This window comes from Cynara cardunculus, assembly GCF_001531365.2.
Source record: "Cynara cardunculus var. scolymus isolate 2C chromosome LG 16, CcrdV1, whole genome shotgun sequence".
Classification (NCBI taxonomy): domain Eukaryota; kingdom Viridiplantae; phylum Streptophyta; class Magnoliopsida; order Asterales; family Asteraceae; genus Cynara; species Cynara cardunculus.
Genome location: NC_037543.1, coordinates 7,572,363 through 7,589,752, shown reverse-complemented (window position 1 = coordinate 7,589,752; position 17,390 = coordinate 7,572,363). Strand labels below are relative to the sequence as shown.

Sequence of the window (17,390 nt, the reverse complement as noted above, 5' to 3'; positions counted from 1 at the left end):
TCCCAAGTGCATATCGGCCTTTGCATAACACAACAACCCCAACCTACCATGGCTCAAAACCCAGATGCAAGTTGGATTCAAATGCAACAACGCTTATAATTTCGGATTCAAATAATTCTTCTATGAGATTCGATAAACAATATGATGAGAAAGGCAGGCAGGCAGCACTTGGATGGCATTGATATAACCCCTACCTAATCAAACATCCAACAAACTCTAGTTTCTCTTCTTTCATAAAGAATAAATACAACACAAGTTCCTGAGACCCAAAACACAATAAAAATCCACCCAACACCCGAATATAAAGAAATTGAAACAATGAGAGAGAGAGAGAGAGAGCATCAGCATCCGATCGGATGTCCAAAACTTGCTGCGAATCAACGTCAAACTGGTATTGGTATGATTGATTAGTTGTATAACATTCCCATGCATCTTCGCCCTACGTTAAAATGACTGACGATGGATCATCTTAATCTTTTAAGCTTCTAGTTAAAGGTATTGGGTCTGTATTCTCTCCCTGTTTTCTTCCCACCATTGTTTTGCATGCACTTCCCCAAACTTTTCACGACTGCCCATCATACATACATGCATACATACAACAAAAAAACAAAATTACACCAAGCTATACATAATCTTAACCTATAAATACTGCTTAATAATCACAAGATAAGAGAATCTTGTGTGACGATGACAATGGGCATATAAGTAATTTCAAGCATATTTATGATCCAGCTTTTTTTTGGTAAAATGTTATATGAAAACAGTCCCCTATGTAATTTATGTCAATGGATGATTCATTAATCTTTTGGTGTTGGTTTTTCAGTGTTTCTAAGGACTTGGGATCATGGGTTGAGTGAGTTCATAGTCATGCATTGAACGTAGTAAGAAAAATTTAGGAATAATGACCTGAATCTGACACGCCGGAGCTCTCTGGTGCCGTCTGTTAACTGTCTGATGGTAATATAAACACCAGGCTCATCTTGCTCTATCCACTCCGACTCCATGTCACTGGCATTGCTAACTGAAATTGAAGCCTCATCTCTAGAGGATGTTGTTGTCCTTGATGCCTCCATAGATGACACCTCACCCTTGGGCCCGCTACCTCCGTAAGCACTTGGGCCCACATTGAATTGGTGATTGCCTCCCTGGTCCGACGATTTATAATAGTTCCTGTTCCAATCTTTGTTAACTGATGGGGTCATCATTGGGCTTTCCCTTGCTGATCCCAGCCTTGAGTAGGTAGAATCTCTCTGCATCATTAGTAACATTTTTCTTTCAAATTACAACGTCTTTTTCATTTATGATGTGGGAAATAAGTAATTAACGGAAGAACGAAAGAGAGGAAGGTAGATTACCCCATCCTCAGAGCGAGAGGGGGTGTTTAAAGCTTGGCAGTTGAATCTCTGAACATTGTAAAGCTCCATTATTCGGTCATAGTTCTCCCCCCACCATCTCTGAGCTTGCCATTTATTGAACATTTCTCGGCTTTCATAAGTTCAATAATTCAAAAAAAGTCAGCATTTCTTACACTGGAACTAAATTCAGATGATAAAAGAATAGCAATGAATGAAACAAAATTGATGGTAATTGGCAGGCTCTGTTGAGATAGAAGGATCATGGTTGTATTCAGTCCCCACTGTAATAACTTCAAAAAAAGGATCAAACTTTATGGCCATCATGAAGGTGGGGAATTAGATAAATGGGGACCAAATTTGTCAATTTTGCAAAAATAGAATGCAGAGAAAAACAAATATCCCAACATGAATGGACTAGTTTTATGAGCCATCAAGCAGTTCTATTATATTTATATCTAAGAGGTGCAATCTGTTAAATAGCTTCCAGGTTTGATGACATAAAAAGATTATATCATATCTATGGCTCTGCATTATACGTTAAATGGGATACAGTTGGGAATTAAAGACTTACTTGAAGCGAATCCGTTTAAGGTCATTTCCACCATTAGGCAAGGAAACGAAAGTGATTTGAACACCGGGTTCCACCTGAGCCATCCATTCTTTAGGTTCGTCTTCATCCTCCAACACCAAATGACCAGATTGTCGAGGGGGTTCATATCCTCCACTTGGTTCGTTGCTAGTGAAATCCCAAGCAGGAGTAGAGCTAGAGCTTCCGGGTTGCATATAAGGGTAGTTTACCCCTTCAGATATGGTCTCAAAGTCTGGGTAAGCTCTTTGGCCTTTCTTGTAGCTGCTAGGTCCTATAGGTGGCTTCCCCTTTGAAGAACCAGAAACTTTTAATGCATCCTTGATCTGCACACCATAATCCAACTCATGAGAACAAACCTAGATGCACTTAATTGTGAATCTTGAATTTCATTGCAAGATTTGAGCTTTATTTATGGACACCTATGAAAAATGTTTTACCATGAATCAACAAAACCAGATTCATATTATAGCGTGTCAAGACACACAAACTTCCCTTTTTCGCTGTTGTCCAAGAAGGAAGTTTTTACCACTAAGGGTGCGTTTGCTATGCATACGAGATTGGACAGAACTGGACGGACAAGAACAAGGTTGGCGGGTGAAAAAACTCTAAAGCTTTTCAGGTTTTAATTTGACATGAGTAGTTTATTAATTTATCAATTTTGTTCCATGTTCCTGACTTTTGTTCCACCTACTTTGGTGAGACATAAAAAATTGCATTTTTTGTCCCACTCAGGTCATCATCAGTCAAAGACCGATGTCATGTCCTATGTGAGACAACAGTTTTTGTACTATATTGTCCCATATTCATAGTTACAATTATTTTCCTTTAGCATTACCTTTGCAAATCTATGCCCATCTATGGGTTTAGTCCCAGTGACCTCTATTTTAACAAAGGGGTAAAGCAAAAGTAAAGATACTTCAATTCCCAACATAAATGGGTTATGAAGCAATTGCTTAAATTCCCCCTTGTGTGCCTCACCTTTGTCTTTCTTCTTCTTTTAGTGACCTCTTAAAGCATAATAATACAATAACCTCACTTTAAAACATAGAATATTTGCTAAACAAGTAAAAGAGCCTAAGCATGGCATGGAGTTCAAATTAAAGAAAGCTTCTCTTTTATTCCACAATAGTTGATTTAGTTTATTCATTTGGCTTTTTCTTAACATTTAACGGAGGTTTCTGAAGTCATACATGACAACTTAATGTAATTGAGAGAACCTACATATAAATCTATGCAGAAATTTGCTAATCTCAGTTAAGATCTATGATTACAATTAATGCGGTAATGTAAACAGTAAAAGTGTCCCGGTGTGAAGTGTTATTTTTCTTCCTAAGCAGCTCCAAAGTCGGACAAGTGTTCATTCGTAAGATAGTTTAGTAAACTCAAACTATTAAACTGATTCATAAATGATTATATGTTAGGATTTCAAAGTAATCTGGATAAAAGATCACAAGAACCGAGAATAAGAAGTTTTCTCATGGTAAAACGGGCCTAAAAAGAAATATGAATTCTCTTTCTTTCGAAGGAAGTTCTCATCATTTACTATATTGTCAAAAAAGATTATGAGAGAGCTAGATGTATTTATGCCCAAACTCATAACAAACTCACGGTCAATAGTGTTGGTCCATGTTACCGGTTGATTGTGACCTTAGGTATGAACACACAGTCAACATCTCATTGATCCCTTGGCAAAGCTTTAAACAAAAAATTTCTTCCACTCTTAACTTTATACAACTGTAAGAAATTTGAATTTCATTGGATCTGGGAGGTCAGAGAGAAATAGACAAAAATTCAATGGAGGGTCCCAATATAGGACACTCGTGTATCACTTTTCCCAACATGGGTGTCCTGTCCTTTCCCCAAGATATACTCCTACACATCCACTTTTATGCATGGTGTGATTGGAATAAATTTTAACCATCATTCACTCTATCTATCACACACTGGTCTCTTTGTTTTATCCATTTTTTCTAAATCATATTGTAGACCAAAACAACTCCCATCCCTACATCCTCTTTCCGCCAAGTTAAATGAATCTCTTGTCTCAGTCATTGCAGATTACACTTTTTGATATTCGGGATTTTTTTCTTATCGTCTTTATTAAAAGAAGCAGAAGAATCTCAGATCATAAACATAGTACATAAATTGTACTGCTGACTAAAGATTTTAGTTGTTTTAGTAGAACATGATATTGGGAATCATGCTCAAAATTTTGTAAGATATTCCCTAGATGATATCGTTTAAGATTAATGCTGTACAATTTAATTACTTATTTGTCACTTCCATGTTTCAAAACGCAATTTCTAGATGATGCATGTGGGTTCCTAGCTTTGTATTGCTACCATTCATCCAATTATAACTCTTGTTATATGACAATCACTTCTTTTCTCCTACCAGCAAATTATTTAAAATTTAATTATGATCTTATGTTTAGTTTGCGCAAGATAACTTACGTGGACAAGGTCTAAGAGTGATAAAAAAGGCTCATGGCCTAGGTTGGGCAACCTCCATTGCACATAGGTCTATCCGTCTATGTCATAATTTAGTTTTGCCCCAGATATGTGATGGAAATGATAAATAAATATAAAAGAAAAACTTTCAAGACACAAAATCATATAAGAAAAAATTGTTAATGTTCATTATTGTATATCTTTTAGAATTTAAATAGATATGTAAAAGGCCAAGAAACATTTCTGAGTTCTGATCAAGAGAAATACATAACTGAAGTCAACATTTCCAATTTAAATTTATACAGTTCTCTATTGAGTCTTGAAGCAGTATTATTGAAAACTTGATTGTAAATTGTCTTTCTTTTATCTTTATGCGGAACACAACTAAAATATATTGAATGTAATTTGTCTATTAGCCTGTGGTGTAGATTTTATCAATAAGTACACGAAGGAAGGTAAATGTATAGTATACCCGAATTTATTGCAGCCGCCGGTATACTTACTGTTGCAACAACTATTACCCACCACTGTAGAATTTTATTTCTTACTTTTTAAAAGCCAAATCATCTTCAACACAAGAAAATTCAGAAAAGAAAAGAACCCACTAACTTTCTTGGGCAGTTCAATGATTTATTTAATTATGTCAATTTTGGGTATTCGGGTTAATAATTGTACTTAACATAACATTTATTTCACACCAAATATGGGAAGTATAAATTAGAGTGGCAACTTCAATTCTTTTTTTTTTTAAAGAAAACACATTTCTGAACAGATCCCTATATTTTAACCAAGTCTTTCGCATTCAGGGTGGAAAAAGTAAGTGGGCCTACTTCTAATTCTAGACTAGATATGACAATAACTTTCTACTAAGAAACAACAATTTAGTTAAATTAGAACTAGATAATCCCAAATGGTAAATGGATAGATTGAACAGTTAGAGATCTCCCCTACCATTTTACTATTATTTCTTCAAAATAAAGAATGAAAAAATCATCCTTTCCAAAAAAAAAATGAAAAAAAATCAAATATATAAAATATTATATTCAATTATAGATTTATAGACATTTCTCCATTTTAAAGTTTCAGGATTAATTATATTATTACAATATTTGATACATTTGATACCTTAACAAATTTTCAACATTTAATTAGTAGACGTTATAAAAATACTCTCTTTTTTTACTTGTATTTAACTTTGTAGGGTTCTTCAAACTTGTAAATATGTACTCTCTTGCCTTCTTCATTTTGAATAAAAGGTTTGGAGGAGTTGTTAGAAAAAAGAGATATAAAAAAAACTTGAAAATCTTTGGTTGGATATGCTCTTACCACATGATCCATTCTTAGTGTCAAATAACTAACTGCAAATTATGCAATCCCAAGGTTCTAATGACTATGGATACCAGAGGTTACAAGATTCTCTTTCTCTACAAAATGAAAGAAATGCTTAATCGTTTGCTAGCCATACGCACCACTAGGATACAACATAAACGTTTGAATCTTCTGGGTAACTAATTGTGACCAACAAGGGCTTTATACTTGATTACTACCTTTTAGCTTATATTATACCCGCGGTTAGTAACCTTATCATGACATAAAACAAAAAACGTGGTGAAAGAACAAAACATAACCCCAATAGTAATTTACTTGTCGATAGTATCATATGGAACTATGCAAATTGAGAAGGCATGCCAAGAGAAAACAGTAATGTAGTTCTTTAAGAAAAGAAACAGAGAAAACCCAGTACATGATGCTACACATGCAACTGGTGCATTACACTTGCCTGTGTCACAAGTAAATGCAAATCAAAATCTTGTTGGTACGTTTGAAAGGGCACCATCATGTTTTCCTAATGATATAAGTCCAAATCCTAACAACAAGAAAGAGGGCCCATGAAATGAAAATATGAAATGAGTTTGGCGTCTAAAGCTTCATATGGAATAACAAAGAAAATCTCAAAAATTATTCCATATCTCCCATGTACATGTATATATAATCTTTTTTAGGTGGTACCAATAAATGTTATAAGCATGGCCTGAGCAAGATTTTGTTTTGTTTGACAAAGCAGGGAAAAGATACAATAAAGAAGGCTTGCAAGCAGAAAAAGCAACGAGACTACTGCTAGTAATAGGCAATTAGCAACATAGGATGAGGACAAATTTTAATATACGTACACAGTGTGTTGTATGGTGTGTGTATGTGTGTGAGAGATATAGAGAAAGAAGAGAGCAAGCAGGGGAGAAGTGGGGAAGGGAACCTAACCTGCGCCGTCAGGCTTTTGACGGCTTCTTTACTACTGGGAGTCCCACGCGCTCCCACTTCCTCTCCTCCATCTTCTATCTGTTGCTTGGAACACGTTATACACGTCAGCATCCTCTCCCTTTTCCCTTATATCCTCCTACCCCTCTTTCCTCTATATTTAACCAAAATACAAAATTTCTTTTCCTTACTTCCACTGCACACGAAAAACAAAAAGAAAATGCCTTTAGCACCTTTGGAGGTAAATAAGCATCAGCAAGATTCTTATTTCAATATGGTTAATATTAATTTAAATGATATTACGTTTAATAAATTTTGAGAATAAAATTATCTTTTTGTTAACAATCAAGATTGCAATTTATTGATAATATCAATTACAACCAACAAATCAAATGTTTTAGTAAAAGAGAAGAATTGAATGTTGGAGATTTTATGGGGGTTAAAAACTAACGAGATTTCTTGATATTAAAGATGGTTCTCACATAACCATATCAAGAAAAAACGGACAGGTTTTATTCCATTTTGAAATATAATACTTATATAATATTTAGTAACTAAAATCATGATGGCATCATCCTACACAATAGAACATTCATCGGGCCCCACATGAATACCCAAATTGAGCAATATTACATGGTTTAAGAACAAGACCACTAAACTTTTACCAAGAAAAAGAAAATAGAGCAAACTCTTGAATTGTAATTTTAAGAATCACATTTGATTACACATCAAAATTTGAATGTGGACTAAAAACGTCTTTTTAAGAAGGGGCAGAATATTTTCAAAGCTATACGATTTGCTTCAAATTTGGCTATAAACCCATGGTTGTATAGAAAAACCGAGGACCACGTTTTACTTACCAGCAAGAAGTATATACAAAATAAATAGTTGTACAATATGCAAGTAATGGTTTATTTTCATAGTACAAACGGCAATAAAGAGGATCACATTGTTTCTTGGTGAAGAGCCAAAATCACATCAACTTGAAGCATATAAATCAATTTTGTTTGTCATAAAACAATAGTATAATAAATGTTTATAGTATGTTAAATATCATAAATGTTCATCTCCAATGAAAAAAACGTTACATCATATGTTTATCTTAAAATGCATGAAAACAAATCGAGTAATTTCATTGTAACAAAATAAGTAACTTTCATAGGGAAACATTTCAAATCTAATCCTATTAACATACTTATGGTAAATTTATGATTTTAATATTAATCTTTTTTTTTAATATTTATGGAACATTTAAAGAGATTGAAGTTTAATTTTATATTGCAAATGACACGTCTCTTACTCGTACAATTGATTTAATTGATTGGCTAGGTGAGTCGTGGCAATGAGAAAAGAAAAGAAAATTCCAAGACAACATTTTCTTGGGACAAAGGAAAAGGGAGAACAAATAAAGAGAAAGTGCAGAGAGCTCTCCGGGATCAGAAATTGCTTTGCTTTACCCATTTTTAATAAAAACAAGCTTTAATAACCGATTGTAAGCTTCCCTTGTAGTCTCTTCTCTCTCCATCTTTCTACAGATGGAAAGAGACGTCTACATTTTTCTTTGCAAAATCGTAATTGAATCGATAACATTTGCAGCAGATTCGATGATACGAAGTTGCAATAATTAATCCGGTTAAAATATTGTATACGAAAAGGATGTGATTTGGTGAAGAATTGAGAATTTTTATCATGAAGATGATCGCCTGATTTTGCTTTTGTGTGCAGCATCACCATCACTGATGACTGATGAAAGAGAATGCGTTCAGAGAAAGAGACCGGAAATAGAATGAGGATGATACAAGATTAATTTCCGATGGTGTTGTTGGAAGAAATAAAATGCGAATCGAATGATCAATCGCTTTAGAAGTGTTGAAGATTGTCGAAAGCACTGAAAGTGTTTGATGAATTGACAAAAAAGACAAATCGAAAATAAAATCATGCATAAATTACCTTCGAAAACGACGGGCCTTGGCAGAGACTGACTATGTTCTTGTCTCTATTTCCCTCTTCTTCAAACGTCTCAGATATTCCTTCGTTTATCAAAAGTTCCAGAGATATTCGTTCGTATCTAAACTTATGCACCTTCTCCTGCAAATCCGAAAATAACAACTGAAAATCGGGCCCAAATCTGGCATAAGAAGTATCAAATCATTCCAAATGATGAAAATGTACAACGTCAATGACTATTAACATTCCGATTTCGAGATAATCATCAGAGTTAATACAACAACAAAAACATAAACTTACCAAAACAAGTACGTTTTCAGAATTCGGTAAAATGCTGTGACATTTCTCCTGCGACTGCTGTACCTCAGTTCGAACAGAAGAAATTCTTCCAAATCACCGATAACCGATCGGCGAATCCTCAGGAAATCCGGTCCGATGAAGCGCCGGCGATGTATTTGTTTGCAAGAAAAGGTTTTTGGATTTGCTCAGTTGCGGGTGGTTGTACGTTAAGCATCTGTTCTCGAGAGAGAGACCAAAAATAGCGAAAGAGACAAGAAAAGAGAACCATCTCTGGTATTTATATAGGGCCAAAGACTTTAACGCCGTCTTCTCATTCCGTTTAGAAACGGAAAACGTTTAATCGCCGTTAATCCTTCTTTTTCTTCTTTGAAGAGATGCCTCTCTTTCCTGTTACGGAGTTACTTTTCTGGTTCATTAAATTACCATAAACATATTTTACTTTTTTATTTTTTAATGGCTCGGAATCTACCGTTACATACATTTTAACAATAATTTTTTTTCCTTAAAAGAAATCGACACGAGCTTCACACCAAACCAACGGCACCCCAATCACTTCTATCGTAACGTTTTTTTTTCCATAACAAGCAGTGCTTGTAGTCTGGTCTATAGCGCTTAACGTATGGCTTCGATCATTGAAGATTCTGGATTTCCGTTGTACTGAGTGATAATACCAAGAGAATTTGAACTTATGTAACGTTCCAAACTCAAAACAACATGTTGGTCCAAAACCATCAAATCAACTTAAAAACATGTGGGACCTGTTGTCACAAACTCCCACATTTAGACCCCCACGTTTATTAGGCATTTCCAAAATCGCCCTTCACGAACTCGTCATGTTACAACATCCTCTGCCCCACCGTCCAGATGATATAATGATCGACTTTGATACTGTTTGTAAGGTTCTTAGCCCCAAGCAGCAGCTTGGCTCAATGAATTTTGAATCAATTTAAAATCGTGGTGGAAGTTATTGGTACCCTACAAATTTAAGCTTATAAAGAGTTCATAAATATACTTCTCTGTCATGTAAAGCAGGTTTACAACCTGACTCTAAGTTAGTATTTGATTCGCATAATGGTTTTTTTTTTAAATGGAATCTGTTAACAAAGTTAACATATTTATTACCACCCTTAAATAAATAGATTATCAATTTACCACCCTTCCTTTCAGAGGAATTCAAAAATACTACGTACATGAGACTTTCATTTCATACAACTTTGTCCCAAGCTTCTTTTGAGTGTTTGGATAAATAACTTTTACCGGTGTCAAACCAGTAATAAGGAATTTTTAAAGAAGTTATGCCCATTCTAACTTATAATAAGTTGATAAATGTTTTTGTAGAAAGTCATAACTTGTTTCAAATAAGCAATCCCAAACACCCCCTTAATATGAAATATGTCATAATTTTAACAATTTAACGAAACTTATTGTTGAATATTTATTGTTTTTAGGATAACCAAAGTGATGAATTATTGATCAGTAGATTTGAATAACGTTTTTCATGCTTTTTACTGTAAAATTTTGTTTAAGTTTTGATTTTGCATATAACCCCTCATTCAAGCTTTATTTCTTTTTCTTATTCTGTATATATTGAACTTCATTTATTTAGATTTTTGCCATTTAAAAACTTCAAGAATCTTACGATAACTTAGAAAGTTTTTACGATTTTAATTATATTTAACATCCCTCTTTTAGGTTTTCGACTGTGAAAACTCATGAGTGGTGAACTCTGTGTCTTGAGAAGTAGAGCACTGGTATCGACAAGGTCTTAGCGGTCGGTGAATGAGATACGAGTGTGATGACAGAAGAGCGGTTTTTTCTTTTGAAGACATTTTGACTTAGGAACATTACTTATCAATGTCAGCACTTTAATTAGTACTATCTAAAAAGAGATTAGATAATGATCAAACATTGATAAAAGACAGTTAAAAATATGGATTTTATAGTTCGTGTCAGTTACGGACACTGTCGTTGATGACCAAGCCGCTGCCATTAACGGATCAACACCTAAGGTCTTGCCCCTGACGCAAAAGTGTACATGACAGAGTAGTGATTGACACTAACGAATGGCCACTAAAAGGGACTTAAGCTACAAAGAAAAATGAGCTAAATCATATGACAGATCATGAAGAAGGAAAGAAGATATTCAAAGGACGATTGTTTGGTCCTTACACAAAGGATAACCTAAACAGTACAGTTTCCCAAGTATAAAACCAAGTGGACAGTGCAAAAAATAGAGCTGTAAAGGAATCAAATAGTTTTCAAAGCAATTTTTGTTTGAAAGAAGATATTCAAAGGAAGATCGTTGTTCTAAGAATGGCTTAAAAAATGATTTGTTTCCTTTTGATTATCTGATATCATGAATTTTATTTATATACGTAAGAAGAATTAAATATTTATCAGCTACTTTCATCTGAAGTCTAAACCAATTCTCATTTCCTTCGTCTCGAGGTGTGAGTCCCATAACGTGATGTTTTTTAAGCATTAGATCTTATGAACTGTCTTTTTAAAAGAAAAACCCGTTCTCTCGATCGTTGTATTTCTATGGATACTTGTTTAATGGTTCCATAGATACGGAAACTTGAGCATATGGTGAGAGTATGGAAATGACAATTACCGTCCTTGTATTATGTGAAATTACAGTTATGGTCCTTATACTTCCATCCTAGTTGCCTGGATAATTCGGAACACCCTATAAAACAAGAATTTATTCTCTCTTATTATGACCGTAGGCTTTATATGTGCATGTACCCCAAAACTATAATGTAACATATATATTAATTATATAACTTATTTTTATATGATTATAATATATAATTTCTATAAAATACTTTTTATTTTGTATAATTTAAAATAAACTACGAATTTGGTTCCTATGGTTTGTTGAAAATAACGTTTTCCATTCTTACAGTTCAAAAACTACAAGATGGCCCTTGTAGTTTGTAAAAATGTTCGGATATGGTTTCTTCATCTAACGATCGTCAAAAAACTACGTTAAATATGGGTCACTTTTGTCATCTTATCGATTTTTAGGCCTTTTACTCAATCAAAGTCGATTTTGTGATTTTTGTACCTATAGTTTTAATTGTAAAAGAAAAAAAATTGACAAAAGAACGAAAAATCTCTTTATTTAACATAATTTTTTAACAGCCGTTAGAAGTAAGAACCAAATCCGGATGTTTTTGTAAATCATTATATAAGATTTTTTACAGTTAAGAATCACATGTGATATCCATAATTAATCAATTTTTTTTTTCCAAAAAGAAAATCACTTAATTTTTATCAAAATATCAGACATGATATTGATCTAGTAAATTTAACTGGAAAATAAAATGTAAGTTGTCTACAACGTCATATGTGATATTTGTAAATGATAAATTAGGTTTTGTATCAGATGTGATCTTATATATATTAAATGTATTATGATACAAATCACATGTAATTATGTTTGCATTACTTTTTTTTTTCAATATTTAATTTGAATCACTACTTTTCAAGCTTTAAATTATATGTGATTGGGAATTTTTTTGAAAAAAAAAAGAGTATGAATCACATCTGATTTTGATTGTAATTAATTTTTTTTAAAAATTACCTAAAATAAAAAAAAGTAAATTCGATTAAATAAAAATTAAATTAGGTTTATTTTAAATTCCTTAAATAGAAAATAAATGTTTTGGATAAAAATTAAATCGCATTAAAATCACATAAATATAAAAGGAAAAATTATAAATAATTGCCTTAAATAACTTTTCTATAAATAAATTATTTTTATGCCCTTATTTATTTATTTTTGGAATTAGTTATTTGTATGAACTCGACTTTCTCCCTCTTCTCTCTCGCTCTCTTTGTCTATCTACATTAATAAATATTTAAACAAAAGTCTTAATTACAAGTCTTGAAGCATAAAATACTATCAATTTATGTAAGAGATTCAAAAATCTCTTAAGTACAAACTATTATGCATAATATACAAATGCTTAAAACATACCATATTTTTTGTCAATGTTTCAGATTTAAGTAAGCCATATTTACATGAAAAATATATGTTTGTTCTTCCCAAAGTTGTTTGACACTTAATTTGTTTTCTAATTTGAACCCAAATTCAAACTCAAAATTCTTCTTTCTGTTAAAGTAAACTGAAATTTGAAACAACAATATTAGAAAGAAATTTCAGATCATGCATGTACCCTACCCCAACCCTTCAACTTTATATGAATTTAGAAACTCAACATATGTGCAATTATTTTTTGAATCGATCTTGCTAATACACCATATTAACCTTCAACTTTATATATTAGTTGACTTGTAAAATAACCACACAAACTCATGATTCAATGTTAAACTAATGTTTCAGAATTGTGATTCATCCGTGTTGTATTGCGCGGGTACACCACTAGTATATATATATATATATATATATATATATATGTGTGTGTGTGTGTGGGGGGGGTCTAATCAAATAAGAACTAATTAGTTTGTAGTAACCGTGAGGTCCAATATGAGCCAATCATTTTATGATATTAATTGTATTATCTTAATTAATAGGTAAAGGCGTTTTAGTAAAATGATTAATTTTAATTTAAATATTTTTCTTATTTAATAGTTATCAAATTCGGTTTTTTTAATTATCTCAACAAATTAAACTATATCACAGTCGTGTATCACATTGTGGTTGTGTGTGGCTTAAAACTCAGATCACATACGTTATCAACTCACGTTCAAAACGTTATCACAGTGGTATCACAATGTGTATCACAATTGATTGTGTGTCTTACTGTTATAAATTCTTGGGTATCACAACGTATATCATATTTGTTTTATGTTTTACTATTAGAAATTCTTGGCCGGAGAGAGAGAGGAGAGAGATTTTAAAAAGACTCATTTACCCCTATATATTATCGGTAAATTTAAATTATTTGAAAAATAATGAATAATTATCAAAATTAATATGTTTAATAATAATAATCATTGATTATTGATAATATGTGGTTGAGATTGAATCTCACAGTTATTACAAACAATATATATATATATATATATATATATGGACAAAATCAAATGTTAACCAAAGTTTTTGTGTTAACTTTGCAAACCATGTCAACCAATCACAATCCATTCTTCTATTAGGTCTCTATCATGTTCATAATTTAATGCCAAGTGTAATTGAGTAATTTCATTTGCTATGTAACTCCAGTACCATTAAATGGGAGTTACAAAATCATAAAATCCCTAAAAATATACATTTATAATATTGATATTTTTATTTATTTTTTAATCTTGATCTTCCATTTTTATTATTTTATGAGTTTTTGATTCGTGAAGGAAACACAGTAGTAAAATCTTCGGTATCGCTCAAGCTATTATGGATAAATGAATTGGAAAAAAAATCGACAAAATTGAGAAGATTAAAATGGTTTATGGTGACAATCGAAGTTCGAGCTCGGGAAGTGAATAAACTAACCAAAGCGAATGTCTTGGTAATGGTTAATATTTTATTAGACTCATTTTAATCGAAATTATGTTCATTATGATGTGTTGTGTTTTTTGTAGTTCATATTGTTGATAATTTTTTTCTTTAATTTTTAATATGTACATAATTCATATGTTCAAACGGAAGTACATGCACGACTCATTTTCATATTGTGATATTACCGACTTTAATGAATCATGAACCATTGTGTCATATGAACACAAGTGTTATTTTTTAAGCTTGATACCAAATCTTTATATTTGTGTAAAGTGTTTGCACACTGTGTTCATAGCGTTGGGGTTATGTGTTCATATATTTTATACGATATGAACAAGGGGTGAACAACCACATAAGACCAGAAACATATATGAACAAAAGGTGAACCTTAAACGGTGTGAATGCAATGCATGTATAAAACTCCAATTGACAAATGATCGCTCCTGAATGTGTTTATAATGAAAATACTATTGTTTACAAGCTATTCATATTGTGTTCATACCTATTTTTTTATTTATTTACTTTCGTATAGCAGTTATTCTTATTATGTTCATATTGTGTGCATAAATGCTATGCAGTCCAAGTTCATATATATGTCAATTTTTTGTTCGTATTTGACACAATGATTCATATATATATATATATATATATATATATTTGTGTTCATATAGTTCTTACATTAACAAAAATATATTAACAAAAATCATAGAATTTTTTGATTTTGTAACTTCCAATTAATGATATGGGAGTTACATAATTTTTTTTACCTAAATACCCTTTTCAACTTTGTTCACTTATCTTTATAAAATTTCAAAATTTAAAAAAATAAGTTTTTATCATGATTAATCACAACCGTTTATTGAAAGATTGAATGGTCAAAATCGGTTAAAAAAGTTAACACAAAAACTTTGGTTAGCATTTGAACCTGACCCTATATATATATATATGTATGTATCAAATACAAACCATGCAAAACTTAAACCAATCTCAACAATTCATCTAGTCTAGTCTAACGAATATTTGATTTCATAAATAAAAGTATCAATTGATTTCTAATATAAAACAATGATTATATGTAATTATATTAAATAGATATTCAGATCATAATAAATAAATTTTTATTATATTCATAAATATTTTAATCAACTAATTTGTAAGATTGGTAACATTTTCATAGTTTTATATATATATTGAAAAAACTTGATGAAGTAAAACCTTGTGTACTTGTATGAAATAAATTTGATGGGAAGGAGCAAAAGAGAACTATAAGGTCAGAGTAGAATTGTTATGTCCCATCACTTGGATTTTATACACACATATACATATACGTATATATATAACATATATAGTGTATATATAACATATACATTGTATATATAACATATATATATATATATATAGGAGAACTATATGGTCAGAGTGGAATTGTTATGTCCAATCACTTGAATTTTACACACACACATACATATATATATATATATATATATAGTTATATAACAATTGATTAATAATTAATTTTATATATTACAATATTTTCTTAGAGTAAGTTTACTATACAAACTACGTTATCTATACAAATCGTACAAACCTCATTCAACCAATCATAATTTTTTATTTTGTTCATTTTTTGTAAGTATGAGAGGTTGATTAATCATTTAAATTGTGGATAGTGTTAATCATGGATATTATCATTTCCATTCTTTTAATTTTAGAGAAATATATGAAACCGTTTCATTAAAATTTCATTAAGTATTATATGAAACAATTTCATAACCATATATGAAACAACTTCATCAAAAAAAGTATTATATGAAACAATTTCATAACCATATATGAAACAACTTCATCAATAAAAGTATTATATAAAACAATTTCACAAGATTAAAGAATTTCATGAAAAAACTTCATAAGATTAAACAATGAAATCGACGGATGAAGATGGTTTGCACGATTTGTAGAAATTGGGTGGTTTGCATTTGATCGCTCATTTATTTGCCTAATTGTAATAAAGTTATTTACATCCATAAATATTTCCATATCTGAATCGTAAAAGTAAAGGTTTTTCAACAGTTTTCCTAAAATGAGGATTTTGGTTGTTTTGAGAAGTTTTTTTAAATGGATAAAATATGAGAGAGATGATGAAAAGTTTTTAAATTCGGAGAAACTCTTCGAAACTAATTATTTAGGAGAGAGAAAGATGTTTTTAATTTTGGAGATTTTAAATTTTGATTTTTCGTTAAAAAATACAGAGAATTTGTTAGAGTAAAATAGAGAATAAAAGCTTCATTTTCTCTATTTTAAATAATCAGTTAAAAATACTCTCAATTTACTAAAATTTCATTTTATTTGATTATAACGGATGAAATAATTAGAATAATATGATACTTATGCTTACTCGGTAAGCGATTATCGATAGAAGTCAATACTATAATTTATTTTACAAGGTAAGATTGTTGTACATCAAAATGGTATCATATGCAACAATTTACCCGGAAGCACTTACCCGAATAAGAGTCATCAACCTCACTTACCGAGTAAGACTCTTCATCTTTATCATTGCTCTTACCAAATAAAACTTTGACTCTTTTCATGTTCATTCGGTAAGCATTTACCAAGCAAACGTTTAATAAACAATCCCTTAGTTTTCTATAAATAATTTATCATATGCTACTTTTAGGTTTGATTATAACAATCATTTTTTAAATATATATATATATATATATATAATATTTATTTATCGCAAAATTTGCACATTTTTTTTACTTTTGATGACGTTTGTGTCATTGTTCTTTAGAAAAAAAGGTTGATATCCCCACCCCCTTACGTCACCTCCCACCCCCTCCTCCTTACATCTTTCCCTCACTCACACCCTTGCATTCACCGAATTTTTTAAAATTTTAATTTACATTTCATACCCCTGTAATTAGATAATTAATTTACTTTATATCCTTTTCTTTTAAAATTTTCATTTTACACCCTTATCAAATTAACACACATAATTATATATCAACTATAACATGTTTAAAAAA

At 31.3% G+C, this 17,390-nt stretch overlaps 1 protein-coding gene and 1 pseudogene across 1 annotated transcript; one reads left to right on the top strand and one right to left on the bottom strand.

The window, feature by feature from the left end:
- Positions 1-225: 225 nt before the first annotated feature.
- On the bottom strand, positions 226-6,770 carry LOC112529845 (protein BREVIS RADIX-like). Its single transcript, XM_025141267.1, has 5 exons — positions 6,654-6,770; positions 1,927-2,267; positions 1,326-1,485; positions 907-1,250; positions 226-568 (listed from the first exon to the last, which is right to left on the bottom strand). The coding sequence occupies exons 1-5, from the start codon at positions 6,762-6,764 to the stop codon at positions 490-492; spliced, it is 1,035 nt and encodes a 344-aa protein (XP_024997035.1). The 5' UTR covers positions 6,765-6,770; the 3' UTR covers positions 226-489.
- On the top strand, positions 4,390-4,491 carry LOC112499744 (annotated as a pseudogene).
- Positions 6,771-17,390: the final 10,620 nt, after the last annotated feature.

Bases quoted from the DNA above. Each gene is read 5' to 3' on its own strand.
- LOC112529845 (XM_025141267.1), bottom strand. From the start codon at position 6,764: ATGCTGACGTGTATAACGTGTTCCAAGCAACAGATAGAAGATGGAGGA. The intron at 1,486-1,926 runs GTAAGTCTTTAA...AACTTATGAAAG, and splicing joins CTTAAACGGATTCGCTTCAA to CCGAGAAATGTTCAATAAAT. The intron at 569-906 runs GTCATTATTCCT...TATGATGGGCAG, and splicing joins CTCCGGCGTGTCAGATTCAG to TCGTGAAAAGTTTGGGGAAG.